This window comes from Danio aesculapii, chromosome 14, assembly GCF_903798145.1.
Source record: "Danio aesculapii chromosome 14, fDanAes4.1, whole genome shotgun sequence".
NCBI classification, from domain to species: domain Eukaryota; kingdom Metazoa; phylum Chordata; class Actinopteri; order Cypriniformes; family Danionidae; genus Danio; species Danio aesculapii.
In genome coordinates, this window is record NC_079448.1 from 38333566 (window position 1) to 38356034 (window position 22469).

The 22469-nt window shown below is 35.6% G+C and overlaps 1 protein-coding gene across 1 annotated transcript; it reads left to right on the forward strand.

The window, feature by feature from the left end:
- The first annotated feature begins 996 nt into the window (after positions 1 to 996).
- Positions 997 to 21517, forward strand: elovl6 (ELOVL fatty acid elongase 6). Its single transcript, XM_056472460.1, has 4 exons — positions 997 to 1319; positions 13106 to 13237; positions 16052 to 16203; positions 19969 to 21517. The coding sequence occupies exons 1-4, from the start codon at positions 1237 to 1239 to the stop codon at positions 20400 to 20402; spliced, it is 801 nt and encodes a 266-aa protein (XP_056328435.1). The 5' UTR covers positions 997 to 1236; the 3' UTR covers positions 20403 to 21517.
- Positions 21518 to 22469: the final 952 nt, after the last annotated feature.

Below are 22469 nucleotides of genomic sequence, written 5' to 3' on the forward strand. Positions count from 1 at the left end.
CCTTCAAAAATAAAAAATAAATGAAAATGACCTTAGTTTGCTCGTGTGGTTTTAAAAACATTTTAAAACTATTATTTTTTCTCTGTTGCACACAAAAGAAAATTTTGCAGAATGCTGGGGCGAATCATCTTCCATAGAAGTAATAAAAAATGACTATGGAGGTTTCTGCAACCATAATTTTCCAAAATATCTTCAGCTGTATTCAACAAAAGAAAGAAACTCAAAAAAGTGAAGGGTGCAAATGACTGAATTTTCATTTCGGTGTGTGAACTATGCCTTTAAAAATAAAGAAACGCAAACAAGAAAGGAAGAATATTTTTCTCCAGATTGCATATTCAGACATGAATTGGTACTAAAATATCTTGAGAAAAGTTCATTTTCTTTTCGGCTTAGTCTCTTTATTAATCCGGGGTCGCCACAGCAGAATGAACCACCAACTTATCCAGCAAATGTTTCAGCAGCAGATGCCCTTCCAGCTGCAAGTATCATAAACATACCCCCCAAATTAAAATAGGCTACATTGCTTAAATAGATTAACAGAAATATGCCACATTTTTGTTATTTAAGGGGGGGGGGGGGTGGAGGTACACTCAGTAGTTATACTCAAACACAAACCATATAACAAAAAAGCATAAATATTTTTAACAGCAGTGCATTAGTGATATGTTTATCACTAGGCTAATGCACTTTATATTCATTAAAAAATCATTAACAAATCCAAAAAACAAATCCAAGTCCATGACAGGCTGGATAAGACTTTGGATGCAGGTCAGTCAAGGCCCTCGCTGTATGGATTGCATTTGTTTACATGACAAATATATTTCATGCAAACAGACGAGACTGTTCACAAATATTGACCAATCACAAATATTGAGCTCATACTGTCTGGACAGCGTCCGAAAATGATGAAAAGCGCATCTCTCGTGAATGTATGCCAAAGGTCACCACATTGTGGATGACGACAGCTCGCATAAGAGGAGGATGCATCAGTTCTGCGGCATTAGGACCTGGCGCTCCTCTTCCTCGCAGTCAGAAAAGAGGAGGGCGTGTGCCGGCACGGAGAGTCAAATCAACTGACATTCGAGAACAACTCGCCGAGTGTGCTGGAGGAGGAGAGAGAGATGCGAGGCCACGGCTGGAGCTGAGCCTGCGAGACATAGACAGAAATCCCTCAAACTCAACTCGCTCGCTCAGGCTCACGATCTCCAGTAAGCGTTCAGAGGACCACCAGAGACCATGTCGGTGCTGGCTTTGCAAGAGTACGAATTCGAGAGGCAATTCAATGAAGATGAGGCGATTCGGTGGATGCAAGAGAACTGGTACAGTAGCTCTGATGCATGACAAATGTGCAGGACCGTACTATGACCACAGATGCCGTATTATAGCCTTCCTCTTTTGTTCTGACTGACCAGCGCATTAAACATGTGAAGCATGCCTAAAAACCCGTCAGGGGACTCTTGAAAGTCACTGGCAGGTATATCATCCAGACCATGATGGATGCACAGTGTGATTTCCCCCCTCGAGACTCATCAGTATTGTCTGAGTCTTGCGTTTTATTCAGCATCTCCGCGGATCTGCGTTGAATGAGCGATGCTATAGGCTATTTGAAGCATCGTAGCTCACTAATCAGATTCAAAGCCTACTCAAGGTGATGCTCTGCGTGTGTCCTTCGTGACAATCTGAACTGGTTTCAATACATTTTTAAAAACATACGTGAATTGCATTTTTTCGTAAACAAATCTTTAAACGAGTATTAAATCATTTAACGTTAAATCGGTATTCATCCAGTCTTAAATAGCTCTCGCAAAGTAGCGGCGTCCGATTCGTGAAAGAATCGTTCTTTAGAGTCGAATCCTTCTCCAAAATCGGTTGAACCGGTTAAAAAAACCGTTTGAAAAGGCTTTACACACGAATGTGGAGTCGATTCATTATTCAGTGAGCCAAAACTGACTGAAGTTAATTACTGGGCTAATGGGCACTTAAATGCTAACAAGCAAGCAGTAATGTTTAATGAAACACAAAGTGTAACCAATTTGATTTAAGTCACACAAAATTGTAAACAGCATTTATTAGGTTATTATTTTTTACCTTTAATAATAATAAAAACTTTTACAATTGTATTGTAAAATGAGTGTGCTTTTGTACTTAGGCTATTGAAACGTTCAATATTGATACGTTCAATGAAACGTAGGCTATTGCATTAATCGTTAAAAAGCTTTTGAACCACGTAGGGATGTCAGTGATAACATGTTGACAAACATGCCAAGACATTTTTTGAATCGGTTCTTTGAAATGAATGGTTCGGAAGATCCGACTCCCGGAAGCGAGTCGGAATCCCATCACTGACTCAAAACTAAGCCTAGTCCACAATCTCTGTAGCGAAATTATGGTCATAATACAAAATAAGAAGTGCAAGTGAACATTCGCTTTATACATACTCTTTATAAAGCCTATCGACATATGTTCTTGATTATGTAGTTACCGGTTCGCCATCATAGCGGTTCATTGCACTGATCATTCAACTGCGTCGCTTGTTAAGCACCCGGCACATGGTTACGTCGAAGCGATTACTCATTGTAGATCAATTTCACGCTTTTGTAATTCTGTAGCGTTTGAGGACAGACGTGAGGCTGGTTTAGTATTCAGAGAAGCTGACCAATGGCATGCGGATGTTGATGTCTGCTGACACAAATCTGACCAATCACGGTTCCGCGTCACTGTGCCGACTTCTTAGGGTAGCTTGCATCACATCTATCGTCTTGTATCCTCCCGTGTGGAGAACAACACTGTCTTGTTTTTCAGGTTTATTCTGCTTGATATTATATTTTCTATGGATTTAAGCATGTTTTTTTTTGTTCTGACTACTTAGGAAAGCGAAAGAAATGATGGGAAGAACATTAGCTGCTTGAATGACCCAGAAATGCAGATTTGATAGTATATTTTAACCAAACATTATTCTTCTATATTTCATTATTCACTCTCAATACCTATTTATTTACTGTCAAGTATGTCCAAACTATATTTTAGGCACCTTGACAAGCTTAGTCACCTTAAACTTTTACTGCATGGGGAAAAATCAACACTGTAAAACCATAAATGAGTAATAAGGAACTAATATACATGAGAAGGAAATAATAAACAACACAGGAGTAAGTATTTACATATGAGTGAACAATAACTGCAAAACAAAACACAAAGATACACATGTGCACTAGTTTCCTGATTTGTGTCTCTAGACCCAGATTATAAAATACATATATTCATAATTTCCCTATTAATATTGTTGGAGTTTGCACTTGACAGAAAATAAACCTAGTAGTACCCAATAGTGCACAACATGCTAGACAAGACACTCAACACAAAACTATAGCAATGTGTAATCAAGATAAATAGCATATACTACTGTATGTGCAAGTCTTTGGCAAAGGTCATTCAGCTGAGTGAGGGGATGAGGAAAGGGGTTAAATACCAATTAGCTGTACCATTACTCAGCATTTTAAAGCCTAGAGATCACATTGTGTAATTGCCTTTTGCTTCGGAGCATGATACAGAGAGTAAAGATTTGCTTGAGAAGCATTTTTCAGAACCCTCTCCCTGTTCTGATTTAAAAACCAGCTGCGAGATGCATGTCTCTGCTTTATTAATCCCATGTGATGAATGACTGCAACACCACAGGATCCTTTCGTGCGTCTTCCTGATGATCAGGGAAACAGAATGTCAGCTTTGACAAACAATTCCTGCATTATTTATGCAAGACAAGCACAGGTGCTTTAACACAGGCTAGAATTTCCTGACGTTCTGTGAAGAAAAGATCTTCAAGTATATGAATATATTTCTGTAATTTACATTTCAATTTGGATTAATTACCACCTAAATGTTGAAAGCAGCATGCGTTTCATAGGCATTATTCTCTGCATACACAACTATTTGTTAATGACTATTTAAATGTTTCAGCATTCTCCTTTTTCTGTTTAAATGGTGCAGTACATCAAGGGAAAAATGTAGGTCTTGATTCCGTTTTGTGTATCTTGCTAGAAAACAATCTAATAAGAACAAGCCTTTAATAAATCACATCCCGAACACTTTATCTTAGAAAGAAAAATTGCCAAAATACTGCATCTCCACCTGCTATTATTATTACATAAACTGGATCGCTTAAGTGAAAGAAATGTTTAATAAGCTTATAAACAAAATGTGATGCCTCTATTGTTGAGTAAAAAAAAAATGCAGACCATAGCATTGGTCGCTGTATTATTACTTTAGTCAAAAAAGCATGTATTAAATAGGGATGCTGAGATCAGGATTTTTGCAGCCGATACCAAGTACCGATTCCTTGTCATGTTGATCAGCCGATACTAAGTACCGATTCTAATGCTTCAAGCTTTATAATGCATTAAGCACACTTTCCTTTAGGTATAAACCTTAAGAGTAGATCTTGCTTCACCTAAGAAAATAAATTAAGCATGCTGCATATAATACCCTAAAACACATCTCTTATAACCATTTAGGTGTGAACATATCATGGCCAGAAGCAGGTTTAGACTGTATAAACAGTCAATAGACTGTATAAACAGGTCTCACCGCTAGGCATGGCACGATAACTGTTTTCAAGGTATACCGCGGTTTGGAAACGTCAAGATTTTAAAACCGCCAAACTTTTCTGTAAAACCGTTCCTAAGGTATGTGTAAGATTTTTTTATTTACATTTTTTTCTGCTGGACAACTGTATCTCCAGCAGAAAAAAAATACCCAAAGACGCCGTTTTAAATCGTAAAGAAATCTGTGTTTTTGAAACAAATGAAGACAGCAGAAGTCTATTAAGCTTTTGAATTATTTAGCTCCAAACTATTATAAATCTTTAAAAAAATACAATATATTGTTTTCAAAGGGGAAAAAAAGTCTTAGTTAATTACCATGACAAATTAAAAAGACTTTATTTTAGAGAAGTGAGCACAATACTGTGATACCGTGAAACGTGATATTTTTATCCAAGGTTATCATACCATCAAAATCTTATACTGGCCCATGCCTACTCACCGCATCTGTATATATTTTAGCTGTTGTGATGCAAGCGCATCGAGTGTGCTCGACTCTGCTTGTAAACATCTAAACAAACACCTGCGATCGGTTCATGAGATTGGCCAGATTGGAGATTACCGATCGAGTCATGAAATGTGATTATCGGCTAATACCGATCTTCGACCGATCGATTAGTGCATCCCTGGTATTAAATGCACACAATGCTAGAATATCGATATGATCAACAAGTTAATCATATTTTTAAAAGCGATTGTTTAAAAAAAAAAAAACACACACACACAAACAAATTGATAATCAAGCAATTTAGTCATTTGATTATTCATTCTACAGAAACACGAAAAATAAATTAAATATTTTCCATAGGCCTGTATTTAGACTAGAGTCTCACTCCAACTGGTATTTCATAACATATCTGTCCTCATAGAAGGTAAAATATGTAGCAATAAATGTGTGTACGTGCATTTTACAAGACTACGTGGGTGTTATGTAAAGCATGACTTGCAAAATTGCATTAATATTTGACAGTGCTGTGGCATACCTGTGTGGCTAAGGGCCAAATTGGCATGTGTTCTTCTAATTAAAAAAATTATATAAATATATATATATATATATATATATATATATATATATATAATCAACTTAAACTTTAGTTGTATTAAGAATAAATAATAATAATAATAATAATAATAAAATAAAGCTTTTCTTAAATTATTATCTGCATGCAAATAAATTTGATCATAAATTAAAATGAAGAAATCATTTATTGTCAATATCGATTACAAAACGAAACGTTACATAAATATGGGGCCACTAATATTAGTTTTCTATTCCCAGCATAGATCAATGATACCAAGCTGCCATGGCTTGTGCAATGTGCCATGTTCGTGTTGGTCTGGCTTGACCAGAGAGAATTAGCTTCAGGCTGTGAGGATAGCCACAGGTCATCTCTAATCTGGAGGTATTTTTATCCTCTATCCTCACTACTGCACTGCCCAAAAGTTTCTTTAATGAGCTCTCAAAATAAAGACACAAGCAGACAGGAGGCACAGAAACACAGAGGATACATAAAGTGGACTGAATTCCACACAGACTGCCAGCCTTACATAATGAGACACATAGTAGGGTTTCCTGGCACCATCAAACCGATGTCCCCTGCATTGCATGTCACTTAATACAGTCTTATGAATACAGACAGCCACTTTACTACAACACGCTGTGGGGTTCAGTCTAAAAAATAAAAAATACCACCACTGGCATTGAGAGATGAACACACTTTGCCTTTCCTAGATTTTATATTTGATTCTTAAAGGGTTTGCATTATTTACTGCTCATGGGAAATGTGTTCATCTGTAGAACACAACGAATATATTTGAAATTAAATATAAACTAGGAAATTTATCCAAGTGTCATAAGGCTCATTTCTCTAAAATATTGGTTGTTAGACAATAATAAATGTGTAATATGTAGAATTTTAAACCTAAAAAGAAGTGCATTTATGATCAAATGTAATTCTGTTAATGAGGTCATTTAAACATTGTTTCCTTTAAACATTATTAAATAATTATTTTATTAATTTCACAATGTTAGAAAGTCGTGATTTTAGCAGTTTTTGCACATAATGTGAGGTGTACTGTAGACTACATGGTTACAGTCGCTATATTTGTTTCTACATACTTCACGATATTGGAAAAATCTGACATTGCGTTATTTTCGTTTCCTGTGACATATTGTGATATGAATATCATTTCACCAGATGAATTCAATAGCTCTATTTGGAAAGATTTCATTCATTTAAACAGATTTTGATGATCAAGCCTTTTTCTATGCAGTGCGTTTGCATAAATTATAATTAATTACAAGCATATCCTGCGATGTGACAACTGCGGATACACGCATTGTGATATCGATGCTCAAATGATATATTGTGCACCTCTACTTCAATATAAAGTTTCAATGAACAACACTGGGTAAAAAAAAGAAGTAGAGGTAAAACATATACAAATTTGTTCATTACAAATATGCAGTATACCGAGATGCCATACAATCACACTTCAACCAAAAGATGTTGAAATTTTGGCTGTATCATCCAGTTCCTAACTTTAAGTTTTGGGTGGAATAGACTTTCCATGGAGGGACAGAAATTTCTCAAAAATAATAATATCATCATTTGTGTTCTGAAGTTATATTTTTGGAATGATATTAGTGTGGGTAAATGATGACAATTAACTCTTTAAATTTAAAAGGCTTCTTGTAACAACATGTAGACTACCACCATCCACAGCAGCAAAAAGGAAAAAAATTAAAGAAAATGACCTCTGAAAGCAGTCACCTTGCTTCTATTTTCATTGTGAGTTGCCCTAAAGAGGAGATTGCATTTGATGCTTGAAAAGGGTGGTAGAGAAAAAAAAACATATACCACTGGCTAAAGCCCTTTCAACCATGTCACAAATTATAACATCAGCCATTGGTTTGTTTAGCTGTAGCCTCGCTCTCGGATGTTAAATGCAATAGCAATTAGGCGCGTTAGCCAAAAAACTGTACAGCAAGAACACAACTATATTTTGGAGATTAACATGAAATTTAAACAAAAAAAAAGACTATACTTTTGTTGTCCTTCCTGTGAAGATTTGCTCTGACAGAAAATCTTTTCTGTGCTTATACAGTGCATTCTACTAATACGCACTTTTCCAACGTTGTGCTGCGTTTGGTAAAAAAACACTGAATCAAGCAGAATAGATTCTGCCATCGTCATTAGTCTAAAACTGCTATTAGGCTGCAGATTCGGTTTATTTAGCGACTAAATGACTTGAGAAGCACTTCTATTGCAAACTGCTTGGGCCAGATGTGATCCCTTACAGGTATAGCATCACCATCAGTCTTTGTCTGCTACAGGTCTGATGCTCTCAGCTGAAAAAATGAGAACATAGACAAAAACACAGATGAAGAAGTCAAGGACTTGATGGTCTTGCAATATATAGACCTACTTTCTGGGAGTTGATGACGCAGGACCTCAATCTGTTAGGTGTATATAAAAAAATATTTGTTGTTTAGGTTATTTATGTGCTACATCCTTTTTCTGGAAGCTCCAAGAACTCTGCTTTTTAAACACAGTAACAAGGCCTGATAGGAATATTCTCTCATTTCAATTGGAATGAAGCAGGGCTGTACTGGCATATGGCACTCACAGCTCAGTACAAATCCATTTGAACATCCATCTTCTTAAAATGAATAACCATGCCTGTTCTGTACAGGCAAATTCTTCATTTCTTTGCTGGACAATATATTGAATATTTGAGATAATTTAGCAAGACATTTGAAATTAAGTAACAATGTGAGCACAATTATTTAACACACCTTTCATTTGGCAAATACTAAATTACAGGACATCAAGCTCAGGTTGTTCCAATGCATAAGTTCGATTCATTTTTGTCTAATGCAACTGCTCATCACTCAGAAGTTCACATGTGACATATTAAAAATATATGTGAAGCTAATATAAGGATGCATTAAAATAAACAAACTGTACAAAAAATAAATAAATATAATTGTATTCATCAGTGAATCTGTAAAAATGACAGTACCAAAAAAATAGTAATAGATGCTGAAATTCAGATTGGTCACTGCATAAATAAATTACAGTTTAATACACATTAAAATTGCGTCACAATGGCGCAGTGAGTAGCACGATCGCCTCACAGCAAGAAGGTCACTGGCTCGAGCCTCGACTGGGTCAGTTGGCATTTCTGCGTAGAGTTTGAATGTTCTCCCAGTGTTCGCGTGGGTTTCCTCCGGGTGCTCCGGTTTCCCCCAAAAGTCTAAAGACATGCACTATAGGCGAATTGGGTAAGCTAAATTGTCCATAGTGTATCAGTATGAATGAATGAGAGTCAGTGTATGGTGTTTCCCAGTGTTGGGTTGCGGCTGGAAAGGCATCCGCTGCGTAAAACATATGCTGGATAAGTTGACGGTTCATTCCACCACGGCGACCCCGGATTAATAAAGTGAATAAGCCGAAAAGAAAATGAATGAATGAATGAACACATTAAAATAGTAAATTATTTTATAATAAAGTATTAATATTTTACTGCATTTTCTTAAATCAAATATGCAGTATAAAATCTTAAACAGCATAAAATGATGAGCATTTATATAATTTAATGCTTGTAAATATAATTATTCTTAGTTTATTATGTCAGGAAGCCTTTAATTTTCTTGCATTAAACAACTACTGTCACAATCTTGGTTAAAATGGTGGTCCTTTAAATAAATAAATAATATTAATAGAATGTACTTTATTTATATAATCATTTATATATCCTATTTCATCCTGACCTAGCTACTTTTAATGTCTGGTTGGTATAACGAATATTAAATAAATAAACAGTCTTAGCCGCATCTAATGTTTGGTACTGGCAGAACACAACGACATTCATTCAAACACAGTTTGTAATGGATTATCATTAGCAGCATCTTGCCAGCTGTTTTCTTAAGTAGAAGCTTGCTAGCTGGCACTGCAAAGAAAATGTGTCTGTAAGAGTGAGCAATCACTGCCAATGCATTTAACTAAGTAGCAACCAGTAAAAAGACTACAATCTCCCAATAACACTGATAAATTGGTCCTATAAAATTTGTGAATACTGCTGCAGCCTCCCTTTGTCCACAAAGAACAATGCAATGACAAGTCAAGGTTGGAGGGGGCCGTATGCATAGAATGGACTCACTGTTCTGAGCTGAGAGAGGTCAGTGTTTTTCGCATCCAGTGGGTAGAGAAATCAAAATGATGCGCAGCGTTCTTTTCTCAACCTACACCCTGTTCATCTTTACACAGTGTCTATTGAGGTCACGCCAAAAACATGAACAGATTGCTAAACATGGCAGACTTCTGGGATTGAATTCATTACATTTTTTACTTAATTCAATATATTCTTTGCTGTTCTTTTATTGAGTTGCTTCGGCTTTATCCATTATACCTAAATGGGTAATTAAAACCATGACAAACCTCTTGGCCTATATGTTCACCTATTTGTAGTTCTTGGAAGCAGAATAAAAAAATAAATCATCTAAGAGAGATGATACTGGCAGAGAGAGACTTGTCCAGTTTTGGCTTAAAATGCCAGCTGGATGCTGGTCTGGCAAAGCTCCCATCTGGTTGATTTCTGCCATTAACAAAAAAAGCCACCATCATTAATACATGCTTATGGGTTTATAAAAATTACAACAGCCAAAATCTGGAGGCACTGAATGAGAATTAAAGGAACCCAAAATTTACACTTCACTTACTATTTGCTCACCCTCAATCAGTTCCACACATTTGTGAGTTGTTGTTTTGTTCTGTTGAACACAAAACATATATTTAAAAGATTTGGAAATCTGTAGTCAAATCAAATTCAATGGAAGTAAATGGACAACGGCTTCTCATGTTCTCTTAAAAGAAAGTCAAACCGGTTTAAAGTGACTTGAGGGTGAGTAAATGATTACAATATTCACTTATGGGTGAACCATCCCTTTAATACACATAGCATTTTATATAACCAATGATTTATTTATAGATGCACTGTGGATCACCATTCCAGTAGAGGTCAGTGTCAATGTTGCCAATTCCATAGTTTTCTAATGTAACTAAAATACTTTAAGCAACTACACTGTTAATAAGTATTTCAAAGTATTGACAGACATGATTTCACCCGAGGGGAAGCCACTGGGCTATTTTGATTAGGAAGTGGGTGGGTTTATTACGAGGACCTGGCAGTCCTTCGTGCCTTGCATACTCCAGCAACAACAAACAAAACATAGGTATGCATTTTAGAGCAATCAGTTTAAACTCCTAATACAGTTGAGCACAAAGTGCATGCACAGAAAGACGGCTGTCAGACATCCCATTATTTGAGTATTAAAGCATGTCAGTGGTCAAATACACAAGGTTGTGACAAAAGTACAGAAAACCCGACAAAATTCACCAAATGCTACTAATGTCTTTCAATGTAAACATTTGGGGAATAAGTCATCATATGTGTATCAGTATATTAGACCTGTGAAACAGTGTCTCTTAATGCAACTCAGCCAGGTCTTATTTAAATTCAGGTATTAGGACATATATGTTCAGAAGAAATCTCAGATCTACAAATTAGTCAAAGTGTTTGAGAGGGTTCAAAAACAGTGTTTACTGATTTAGAGAATAGCTCCCTTTGAAGTGACTTTGCGCTTTGTAATTTGCTGATTTTTTTCAAGCTCAAACTAAAAGAAATGATAAAAAGCATAACAGGACAGATGAGTCCTGTTATGCTTTTTATCATTTCTTTTAGTACCTAAAAACAATTCAGGTATGAATTGTAATTTGTATTGCTCCTTGCCATAACTACAGACACAGATTAGCACATAATCATCACATTTCCCTCAAGTTGGTAATGAAATTTAGATTTAATGCTACCCCTATTAAATTTTGAGTTATATAGACAAATGTAAACATATATAAACATTAATTGTGTCACAGGAAACCAGAACACTATTTTGTATCAATTCCAGCTATGTCAGCATTCTTTACAAAGGGCCCGGATGGGACCTAAAGGAAACAAATTTATTGCAAATCAGATTTCAGGGGATCACAGTGTCCTCAAAATTGAATTAAACTGCACTGTGAATAGTTCCAGCTTCCTGATAAAGGCAGTACGGCTTTGCCAGATATTATGAGATCCTAAAAGCAACACAAGCTGTCAAAATAAGCCCATTAAGCTGTTTGTGATGAAAAGCTCCTACATGAGTTTATTTCATTTTGGCAAAAACTAAGTGATGAATATAGGATTTCAGAAACAATGACATATTTATATAGATATATTTGATGCATTAGGACAAAGTTTTTTGAGGCAAATAGATTACATTAGCAGGTCAGGATTTAATGGGATATAAAAAGAAACCCATCAAAATCTATGACTGTTTTGTAAACATTACACAAGGCATGTTGGCCAGTATGTAAATATTTTAAGACTCAAATTGCAAGTGCTAGCTCTTGCTTTTTAAACAGCTACTTAACTGCATTATAACATAGTTGTAACAGTCACAGGGCCAGTTTTGAAGATGGATGCTTTATCAAAATTTAAAATGTACAAATTTGACTATATAAGGCATGTGTGTGGCCATATGAAATGTGAGAATGTTGAATGAATAAAAAAATGCAGTTCTTGTGAATGTAATATTTTATCAGCAGAAGATGAGTGATAAGCATACTATCATGCAAGCAAACGCATGAGGTCAGTTCAAGAAATTAAGAGTTTCTCTGCATGAAATTGATGAAAAGTGGCAGTAATAGTTTACACTTAAAAACAGTTCCTGAAAAATTGTACTATGGTCTTTATTAATGGTCAAAATTATTAACCACATTAGTCTTTTCAACACATAATATTTGAGCAGCAAATGATCGTATTAGACTGGCTTCTGAAGAATCATATGACTCTGAAGACTGAAAATATTAGTAATAATACAAATCACTATATTCATATTTGACCATATTTTAGATAAAATACATGCAGCCATGTTAATTATAAATACATACATTTTCACTAATGTACATGTATATGACTATATATTAGGGCTGGGCCGATAAATGATATTATATCAAATCCCGATAAAATTTATGTCAAAAACAATGATAAGCTCTGGACTTTATTACTCCGTAATGATCTAAGAGCCAATCACATAGCAGAAATGTGCAACTAAAAGTGTGTTGATATTAGAGATGTACCAAATTTTTGGCCAAAAATATGTTAAGCCACTTAATGAACACTTTAATTTGTTGTTTCAGTCATTGTCGGGGTACTCTTTTAAATATGGAAGCGTTAACAACTTCGTTCAACTCAGAAAATATCGAGTGCATTTTTGCCATTTAGCCCAGCCCTACTATACATTGTTTGGATAAGTGTTTAGTATAGAGTTTTCATAATAAAAAAATGCTTCAAATTTGAACCTGAAGCAGAATCAAAACAATCAAAATGACCAATAATATGTTTTTGACAGATGCATTATAAAAGTTTCATTGAACAAAATTAATTTTCTGCAATCTCCCTTTTTACAGGAAGAAGTCTTTCCTCTTCTCTGCACTCTACGCTGCCTGCATACTCGGTGGGCGGCATGTAATGAAACAAAGGGAGAAGTTTGAGCTGAGGAAACCTTTAGTATTATGGTCTTTAACACTTGCCGCCTTCAGGTAAATATGTCTATTGGTAAATGGGGGATAAGGTGTGCTGCAAATGTTTGAGGGTGTGCCACAGGTATTTGCCCTTTTGCTTACAGCACCTGTTAATGGTAAACATATTTGTCTATTTAACGCATTACTATGATGTCACTAATGGAAATACAAACGTAATATGTAAATTAATATATAAAGTATTAACTGACAACTAACAGGCTGATGAATGATATAATGTGCATCACACACGCAGACATCATGATTCAACTGCAGTGAAAGATATAAACACAAAGGAGAACCTGTGTGTCATGTTCTCAAATGTGCTAAAAGATTATACTTTGCAAGAATTAAAACTATAAGACAATTCAGATTTCTGTGATGTGCACTTTGCTTTTGTAATGTGATGCACTTTGCACATTACAAAACAACACTGCAGTGAACAGTTTTCATCAAATATTAAATGAAAATGATGTTTTAGCAGATTAATGGTCTGCATTATAGGCAGAAAAGCAAGCCACTTCCTCGTTTCAAGTAACTTCATATAGACCTGTATTTATGGTACATACAGTTAAAGTCAAAATTATTAGCCCTCCTGTCAATGTTTTTCTTTTTTAAATATTTCCCAGATGACGTTTAAGAGAGCAAGGAATTTTTCACCGTATGTCCTATAATATTTTTCTTCTGGATAAAGTCTTATTTGTTTTATTTCAGCTACAATAAAAAGCAGTTTTAATTTTTGTTAAAAATATTTTAAGGTTAATATTATTAGCCCCCTTAAGCAATATTTTTGTCTACAGAACAAACTATTGTTATACAATGACTTGCCTAATCATAACTTGCCTAATCACCCTAGTTAAGCCTTTAAAATGGCACTTTAAACTGAATTCTAGTATCTTGAAAAAACTCTAGTAAAATATTATGTACTGTCATCACAGAAAAGATGAAATAAATCAGTTATTAGAAATGAGTTATTAAAACTATTATGTTTAGAAATGTGCTGAAAATAATCTTCTTTCTGTTAAACAGAAATTGGGAAAATGTATACAGGGGGCTAATAATTCAGATTTTAACTGTAAGAGGCCAGCATATATGATTTTGTATAAAGCTCACACCTCTACATGACATCTTACTTCCCAGCTAGCAAGAAACATTCTCAGAATTTTGGCAAGGCTCTCTCAAAGTTATGAGCAAACATACTTCAAGCAGTGTTAAAGAGGTCATGAACTGCATAACAAAACTATCTGTGGTTCACTTATAACTTTACTATAATTTTACTTTTTAAATAAAAAAATAATAATGCAGAAGAAATAGGCTATAATTTCTATTATGGTGATTCTATTATTTTTTAAATACTCTGTTTAAAAAAAAAAAAGATTTAGGTCTTTAAAAAGCATGCAAAAAGTTTTGTTTAAAACAAACAATCAGTGTCTTATTACTTATTTTCAGTGTCTTAATTATCTCACAGAATGATTTCTTTTTCAAACATTCAACTATTGTTTTGAGTAAAAATATTAAATGTGTAAGTATTAAACGTGGTATTTGCACGAACTTTCAGATGTAGCAGCAACACAGAGCCATAGTTTACTGAGAAGCGAACATCTGTTACAAGTAAACACCTTAATCAAACTATTAGCGTTGTTTAGGATTTTTTGCCACATTTGCGACAGGCCATACACATACAGTTGTTTTGATGCTGTTTTCTCTGCACCCACCGAGTCAGACCTGGATCATGAGGGTGGCATGAATGAAATATTGCTGAATGAAAGTGAAATTTAATATATCACCATTAACTAAAAATAGTGGCGTAATGACCTTAATCAATCTATGCAATATAACAATTTAAAAACAGAATATGAAAGAAGCATCCTAAAAGTAACTCATTTAAATACCTTAATCATATTATTGCCTTATTCAGATTAAGGTAAATAATTTCATCACTGACGTCCATGTAAATGTAGTCATTGTCAACAATTTATTGCGTAGCTTGTCAGTGACTTGTGGTTCTGTGTAAATGTTGCTCCATCAGAAAGCAGGTAAGATTGGAGATTTACCGCAAAATGTTGATTAATTCGATTAATTATGGAGCCCAACGTTTTTGCATATTAGTTAATAAAAAAACAATTTTTGGAGCAAAAGTTATGAATTCTGAAACTTACAAGATGTTTTTATAATACAAAGACAATATCAAATTTAATATCTGAATTCATGAAGTGTCCGTTCAAAGTTTTTGGTCTTTAATGAAATTCTCCAATACTTTGCTCAACTTTTTTGTCTGTGACATGTTAAAACTTCTAAATTCTCTTTAATATTCCCTTAGCCTTTGTATAACCCTCCAAAAACATAATAAATCAAAAGTAAATAACATTTCTAAAAAACATTTAGTACTAAGAATAAAACATTTGAAAAATATATGGGCATTCAGAAATAACATTTTCATAAATTATTAAGAGTTAAGAACATCAGCAAAATGTTCTACAGCATGTATTTGTTAGCTTGGTTGAGGTAAATAATATAACACATCACATTCTTCAGTGTGGACATCAAGTCAATAGTGCCTGTAGAAAGACGTTGACATGGACTGCCTTGCTTTTCCAGGATTTTCACATGATCCAGCCATTGGCAGCTATCATAAGAAACCTAAAACTGCAACCTGAGTGCTAAGTAACTGTGCAGCCACACAAGGCAAAAGCCAATAAATAAATCTACCCAATAAGAATAATGCATTATCTAAATTAGCAATGGTATGCTCTCAGTTATAACAGTCTAATGAAGAATAACAACTATTTAAAAGGTCATATGTATCTGATATGAAATTTTTATTGTTTTCTTCAGTATATTTGGTGCCATCAGAACTGGAGGCTACATGGTGAACATTTTGATGACCAAAGGCCTAAAGCAGTCAGTGTGCGATCAGAGTTTCTACAACGGGCCAGTCAGCAAGTTTTGGGCTTATGCTTTTGTCCTCAGCAAAGCACCTGAACTAGGTGAGTCTATGTAGTCATCAATTGAAGTGGATCAAAACATTTCAAAGTTGTCCTTAACTATTCAACAACACCCATTCCTATCGTAGAACAATTTTGAGAAACTTTTTTTGGTCCACTTCAGATGTTGACATACTGTAAATATATGCTAAGCACCATTATACAGAAAAAGTTAGTCCTAGTTTCTCTAGATTTTATAGTTCTGTGCCATGTTTTCAGGAATGTTTCTTTGCATACAAGACAATAATACCCATGTTTTAACTTATAAAATTTAGCTTCTTCATTTACCAGTTTTGAATATTAATTACACTTGTTTTTTCCCAGTTTTTACATTTAAATAATACCTACTATGCTTAGTTGAAACTAAAAACTGGCATAAGAGAGTAAAATCCAATTGAATTAGTTCTCAACAAATCAGATTATATAGTTTTTGTTGTAAAGTTACATAAGGATGTAGTAAATACACTATATGTATAAAACATTTATGTAAAGTTATGACAAAAGTAATGTTAAACTGGTGTAGCCACATTCCCAAAATTCGCCAAAACCTCATCTTGATTTAAAACAACACAGAAAAATGTAATTCAGTGCTGTACAATCTAGCCTGCTCCACTGACAAAGCACTGCAGAGAAGCCTAGTGTTCATCTGCATGAATATAATTGGTTGTGAAAGCGTAACAGAATTTGTTAGCATGAACCTTGCAGCATAACCCCAAGTCTCGAAAGCTGGGATAGTGGTTCTATTTTCCACCTGCCTGGGCCTATTGTGTTTGCCATGTCCTGGCGGTTAGTGGTCTACCAGGCCTATTGTTGAGACAAAAAGAGGAAAATGTGAGGACTCTTCACATGCCTCCTAAGGCCAGAAGGCATATACAGACACACCCACATATATATAGACTTTTGACAAGCTAAAAACATCCACATGTCTTTTGATACTAACCAATGGAAAACTTAAATTTAAGCATTGGGTAAATGCACAAGAGGGGAATTTTAATTTCAAACAATGCTTTTTATTCATCAAAAAATGTACAAATGTAATCATCCCACATGGCTTTGGTGAATAAATTTCAATTATATATGGTCAAGGCAAGAGAATAAAATATTTATTTATTGTGAAAATGGCACAATTTAACACTTTCAAAAGAATAAACAAAACTGCTGCAACCAGGCAAGTCTTTCTGATTGACATATTCAATTACCTGCACATCGGTTCATGCAGATGAAACACAGTAACAAACACTGTCATGTTTTATTGTATGTTGTGTTGTTTTTTGAGGCTGACACTTGATGTTGGGGAACACAAATGTATTATACTTGACCTAATTCTATTTTATACTAAAGCATTGTCAAACCTTGCCTCAGTCAACATATCTAAGGTCTAAAGCAGGGGTTCTCAATCTCAGTCCTGGAGGTCCAGTGTCCTACAGATTTTAGCTCCAACCCCAATCAGACACACCTAGACTAGCTAATCAAACTCTTACTAGGCTTTCTAGAAACATCCTTGTAGGTGTGTTGAGGCAAGTTGGAGCTAAAATCTGCAGGACACCAGCCCTCCAGGACCGAGTTTGAGAGCTCCTGGTTTAAAGCCTAAATGTACCTTTATCTCGATTTCATTTAGTACATTTACCTCACCTCACTACTAGAGGTGTGAACCTACACTGGTCTCACAGTTCGGTTATGATTATCATGCCATCGATTCGGTTTAATTCGATATCTCGGTGCATCACAGTGCATTGACGATGATTTTCATACACAGTTTTATATTTTCTTCACAGCACAGCAATTCTTGTATTAAAATGTATAAATATATTTATATTTATATACAATTTTTTATACAATCTTGTCCTTCAATACAAGCAGTCAGATATATAAACTGCACATTTGAAAACTCAAGAACATGCACAGAACAACACGAGCATTTATAGCAAATAAACAAATATAAATATCCCGCTAGCTTTCTGAGCCTTGTCTACCAAGTTCTCTTACTGCGCATTCACACTGAAAGTGGTGAAAACATTGAACATAATTGAAAATCCGTCGACCGTAATAATCAAACCCTTGGGAACAACTGTGGTCAGAACCAAAGTTCACAGGGCTGTGTTCTCTGAACTCCTCTTAAGCGGTGGACTTCTTCATTCTGATTGCTTGCCGCCGAACCGCGTCATAGCTCATTACCATAAAGTTGACTTGATTTCAACTCTCCTCGACTCTCACACCCGGCGAAGACCCGCCCCTCCTCGCCGCTAAGTAGTTGGAGCGTTGTAAACACTCGTGCTCACCTCCCTCGCCATAATAAGCTACGGAGACATAGCGCATATGAGATAAATGACGTCAGTACATAATAACCAGTTATGATTATGACTAAACCGATACCGAATTGTCCGAGTCTGCATCGCGGTGCACCAAAGAAACAAATAATTTTGACACCCCTACTCACTACAACATATCTCCATCACTACTATGATGTTCAAAACAGTTTAAAAGAGTCAAACAACAATTCTGAGGCACTGTTTCCACTTTACAATAAAGGGATAGTTCATGCAAAAATTAAAATTTACTTGACTTAACTATATATATATATATATATATATATATATATATATATATATATATATATATATATATATATATATATATATTTAAAAAAAAAATTATATTATTATTATTCAATTTTTACCATTTACTCATCCTCAAGTGGTTCCATATCTTTATGAAACTTTAAAGAAAATCAAACAGGTTTGTAACATGTGAAGAGAGATTAAGGTCCTGTCCACACGCACACAGATATTTTCAAAACCACACTTTTTTTAATGCAGTCGCGCTGTTTGTCCACACAAAAATGCAGCGTCAGGTGACTGAAAGCGCAACTTTCTGAAACCTCCGGCCAGGGTGAAGATTTTCTAAAAACGTCTTGTGGATGCTAAAACCGGAGTTTTAGCCTCATGACGTTTTCCCCTCTCTGATTGGCCAACACGGCTGGTTCTGGAGGGTTTAGGGGAATGGTGGGGTTTTGGGGTTGGGTGGTCAGTTCTTGTCACATGACTTGCGGTGCGCTTGCGGCATTTATTTAGCTGAGTGCATCTGGAAGGCCACACACATCTGTTGGAATTAACGAACTTGATTGAACTCTAGAAACGACATGATATACAAATAAGGCCGCCGTCATTTGCGATCTCCAGCAGTTGACCTTCTTGCACAGACATGCTGGATTCACCCGATTTGTTGACAAATGGGTTGCAGATCTATTCCTTGGCAGTGCGCGTTTCCTTCACTGGGCCATTTCCCCTTAGCAAAGAAACTTTCCAAAGACGTCTGTTTCTTACTCATTTTACTGCTTGTGGGTTAAATTTGGGTGCACAAGTGACCAAGATGTAGACGAGAGAATACAGTCATTTTTCAAAATAAAAGATTTTTCAAAATAAAGATAATTAAGACTCATAAATAATTAATTTCTTCTGTGGCTCGGTACCAATTGATCCACTGAGGTTGAGGACCACTGGACTAAATGACGACAGAATTTTCAGTCTTGCCTGAACCATCCATTTAATGTCCATTTTCAGTGATCTGATCAGAAGTGCTTAGTCAAGATGCATTACCATTTCCACCTGCTGAATGCATTTAAAGATGTCTCTTGTGACCAACTGTCAGATGTGTTCAGATCTTGTCAAGACCCTTCACCAAACATTTCATGTTTTCACTAAACTGCAAAATCTACTAAATTCTCCACCTCTATCTCTATCACACAATCCTGTGCTGTTATGCTTTCAGGTGACACACTGTTCATCGTGTTACGCAAGCAGAAGCTGATCTTCCTGCACTGGTATCATCACATCACAGTTTTGCTCTACTCCTGGTACTCCTACAAGGACATGGTGGCCGGTGGGGGCTGGTTCATGACCATGAACTATCTGGTTCACGCCGTCATGTATTCCTACTATGCTCTTCGGGCAGCCGGCTTTAAAATCTCTCGCAAGTTCGCCATGTTCATCACCCTGACGCAGATCACCCAGATGGTGATGGGCTGCGTCGTCAACTATCTGGTGTATTCATGGATGCAGCAAGGCCAAGAGTGCCCGTCCCATGTGCAGAACATTGTGTGGTCATCGCTCATGTACCTCAGCTACTTTGTGCTGTTCTGCCAGTTCTTCTTTGAAGCCTACATCACCAAGAGAAAATCCATCGCAGCCAAGAAAAGCCAATAAATGAGAAAATGATTTTACACTAGGAGAGGTGGGGAGGAAAACAAAGCGGACCAATGATTGGATAGCAGACGGATGAGCCTTTGTAGTTAGGGCTTATGGACTTGCAGAAGTAAAAAGCAAAGACCATGAGGGGCTACTATCAAAGCTTGTGCATACTGTACTACTAACGTATAGAGATAAACCTCCACACCAGTAGGGGGCTCTATTGAGCTGCACTGAGAAATCAATACGATTATATCAGTTGAAGAAGAAAAAATTGTGTCTTTATGTGATGTTTATGTGCCCAATGCGATTCTCTGTGTTAAAAAATGTATAGATTAAAAAAAGGATGAAAGATAAGTTTAAGGTGAAGTACAAATGGACTGGGACATTTTGAAAAAAAGACGAAAAAAAAATCTAAGAAAAATTATATGGATCAAATTATTATTGTGTGATTATGTCCAAACATTAAATGTTACTGTTGCGTTTTTATTTCTATTGATTAGACACTAGAGTGTTTACGGTAGTTTTCTATGAAAGCCATGTCAATGGACGACTGGTCATTGTTGAGCTAAAAATGCCACAGTGTGTTCTGTGTTCAGCGTCGCAGCACCAAAATTCTCTCAGGTCTTAGAGTTTTCCATGTGATGTTCATATCATTTTAGAAAAAAATGAAAACAAAACAAAAAGGGCAAAGTGGTTAATTTAGTCAAAAAGGCCTGACATGTTAAAGCCATTGGATGCACAAAAAAGGGAATGAAAACGAGATCAATGAAGGACATTTGGGTCAAATGATCATCAGACCACCTGAGGCTCTTGTAGAGTGTGATTCATCTGTCCTCTCTGAATCTGTGGTTGTTTTGACCTCTGAAAGGCATGGGCTTCTACCCATGGCTTAAGGTCATCATTATCATCTATTCCAAAGACAGACGGCAATGAGACTCTAGCCAAACTAGCCCTGTCTAACAGACCATGAAATCAAGCATACTTGCATAAAATGTCTATATTCACTGTAACAAATCTGAATAATCTCTGTCACTGAATGGTGTCCATTGTGCTCTTGTGCATTTGCACTGTATACATGTAAAGCACCTATAGACGATTTTAACAAAGAGCCAAGAGTGCTGAAATAATAACGTCTCTGCATTTTTTATTCTATTTCTCCCTGTTTACTTTAAGGCTATGTGGGAAATTCTGTGTCTAGTGCTCTCAACTATGAATGTCACTGTTGCAGTGAACAGGCTCAGCGACATGCCAGATGGGAGCACTATTGCCTCAGCAACAATGACATAAGACATAAGTTCGGACTGTCCTGGTTTCTAAAGCTATACTGCCCAGCATGTTGTATATGTGCTTACAGTGGAAGCAATAGAGTGAGAAAGACTGACAGACTAAAAAACATACCGTGCTCAGCATACATAATACACCCCTCACAAATCTCTCTTTAAAATTCATATTTTTAATAGGAAGCTATACAATATTATATTTGTGCATATACATTAGATTAGTCAATACTGAAGCCAAATCTGGAGCTTATCTAACAAAATAACTTACGATAACGGTCCAAAAACTAGTACACCCAAATTTATGTTATAGAAAAATATTTAATACAAATAAAAATAAATAAATAAATAATAAAAAAGAGGAAAGCTCAAGAGAAGCAAAAAAATTACAAATTTTGTAGGGTGTAATATTTTTTTTTTTGCAATATTTTGCAAAATATCCAGATCCAAAATACATTGCCTATATTCACTGAGAAATGGATAAAAATTTTCATTTTCAAAATGTGGTGTACTCAATTATGCGGAGCACTGTATAAACCTTAAATATTATTAAATGGCATCAATCAGAACAGAAATCAACAGACCTGTAGGAATTTAATAAATGATAATAATGCCATTTTTGCTGTAAATCTGTTGAGAGCATAACTACATGTTTGTAGCAATTGGATTTTAAGGATTTAAAGTTCTGCTAAAGATCTGAAAGCTCAAATCTCCAAATGGACAAAAAGACCTCATTTGCATGGCATTACCATTTTCTGCTGTGATTGGTCAACACGTCAGAAATAAATCCTCCATATCTCCAGAA

Excerpts from the sequence above, each read along its gene's own strand:
- elovl6 (XM_056472460.1), top strand. The coding sequence starts at position 1,237 with ATGTCGGTGCTGGCTTTGCAAGAGTACGAATTCGAGAGGCAATTCAAT. Across the intron at positions 1,320-13,105 it reads CGGTGGATGCAAGAGAACTG|GAAGAAGTCTTTCCTCTTCT; the intron begins GTACAGTAGCTC and ends CCCTTTTTACAG. Across the intron at positions 16,204-19,968 it reads CAGCAAAGCACCTGAACTAG|GTGACACACTGTTCATCGTG; the intron begins GTGAGTCTATGT and ends TTATGCTTTCAG.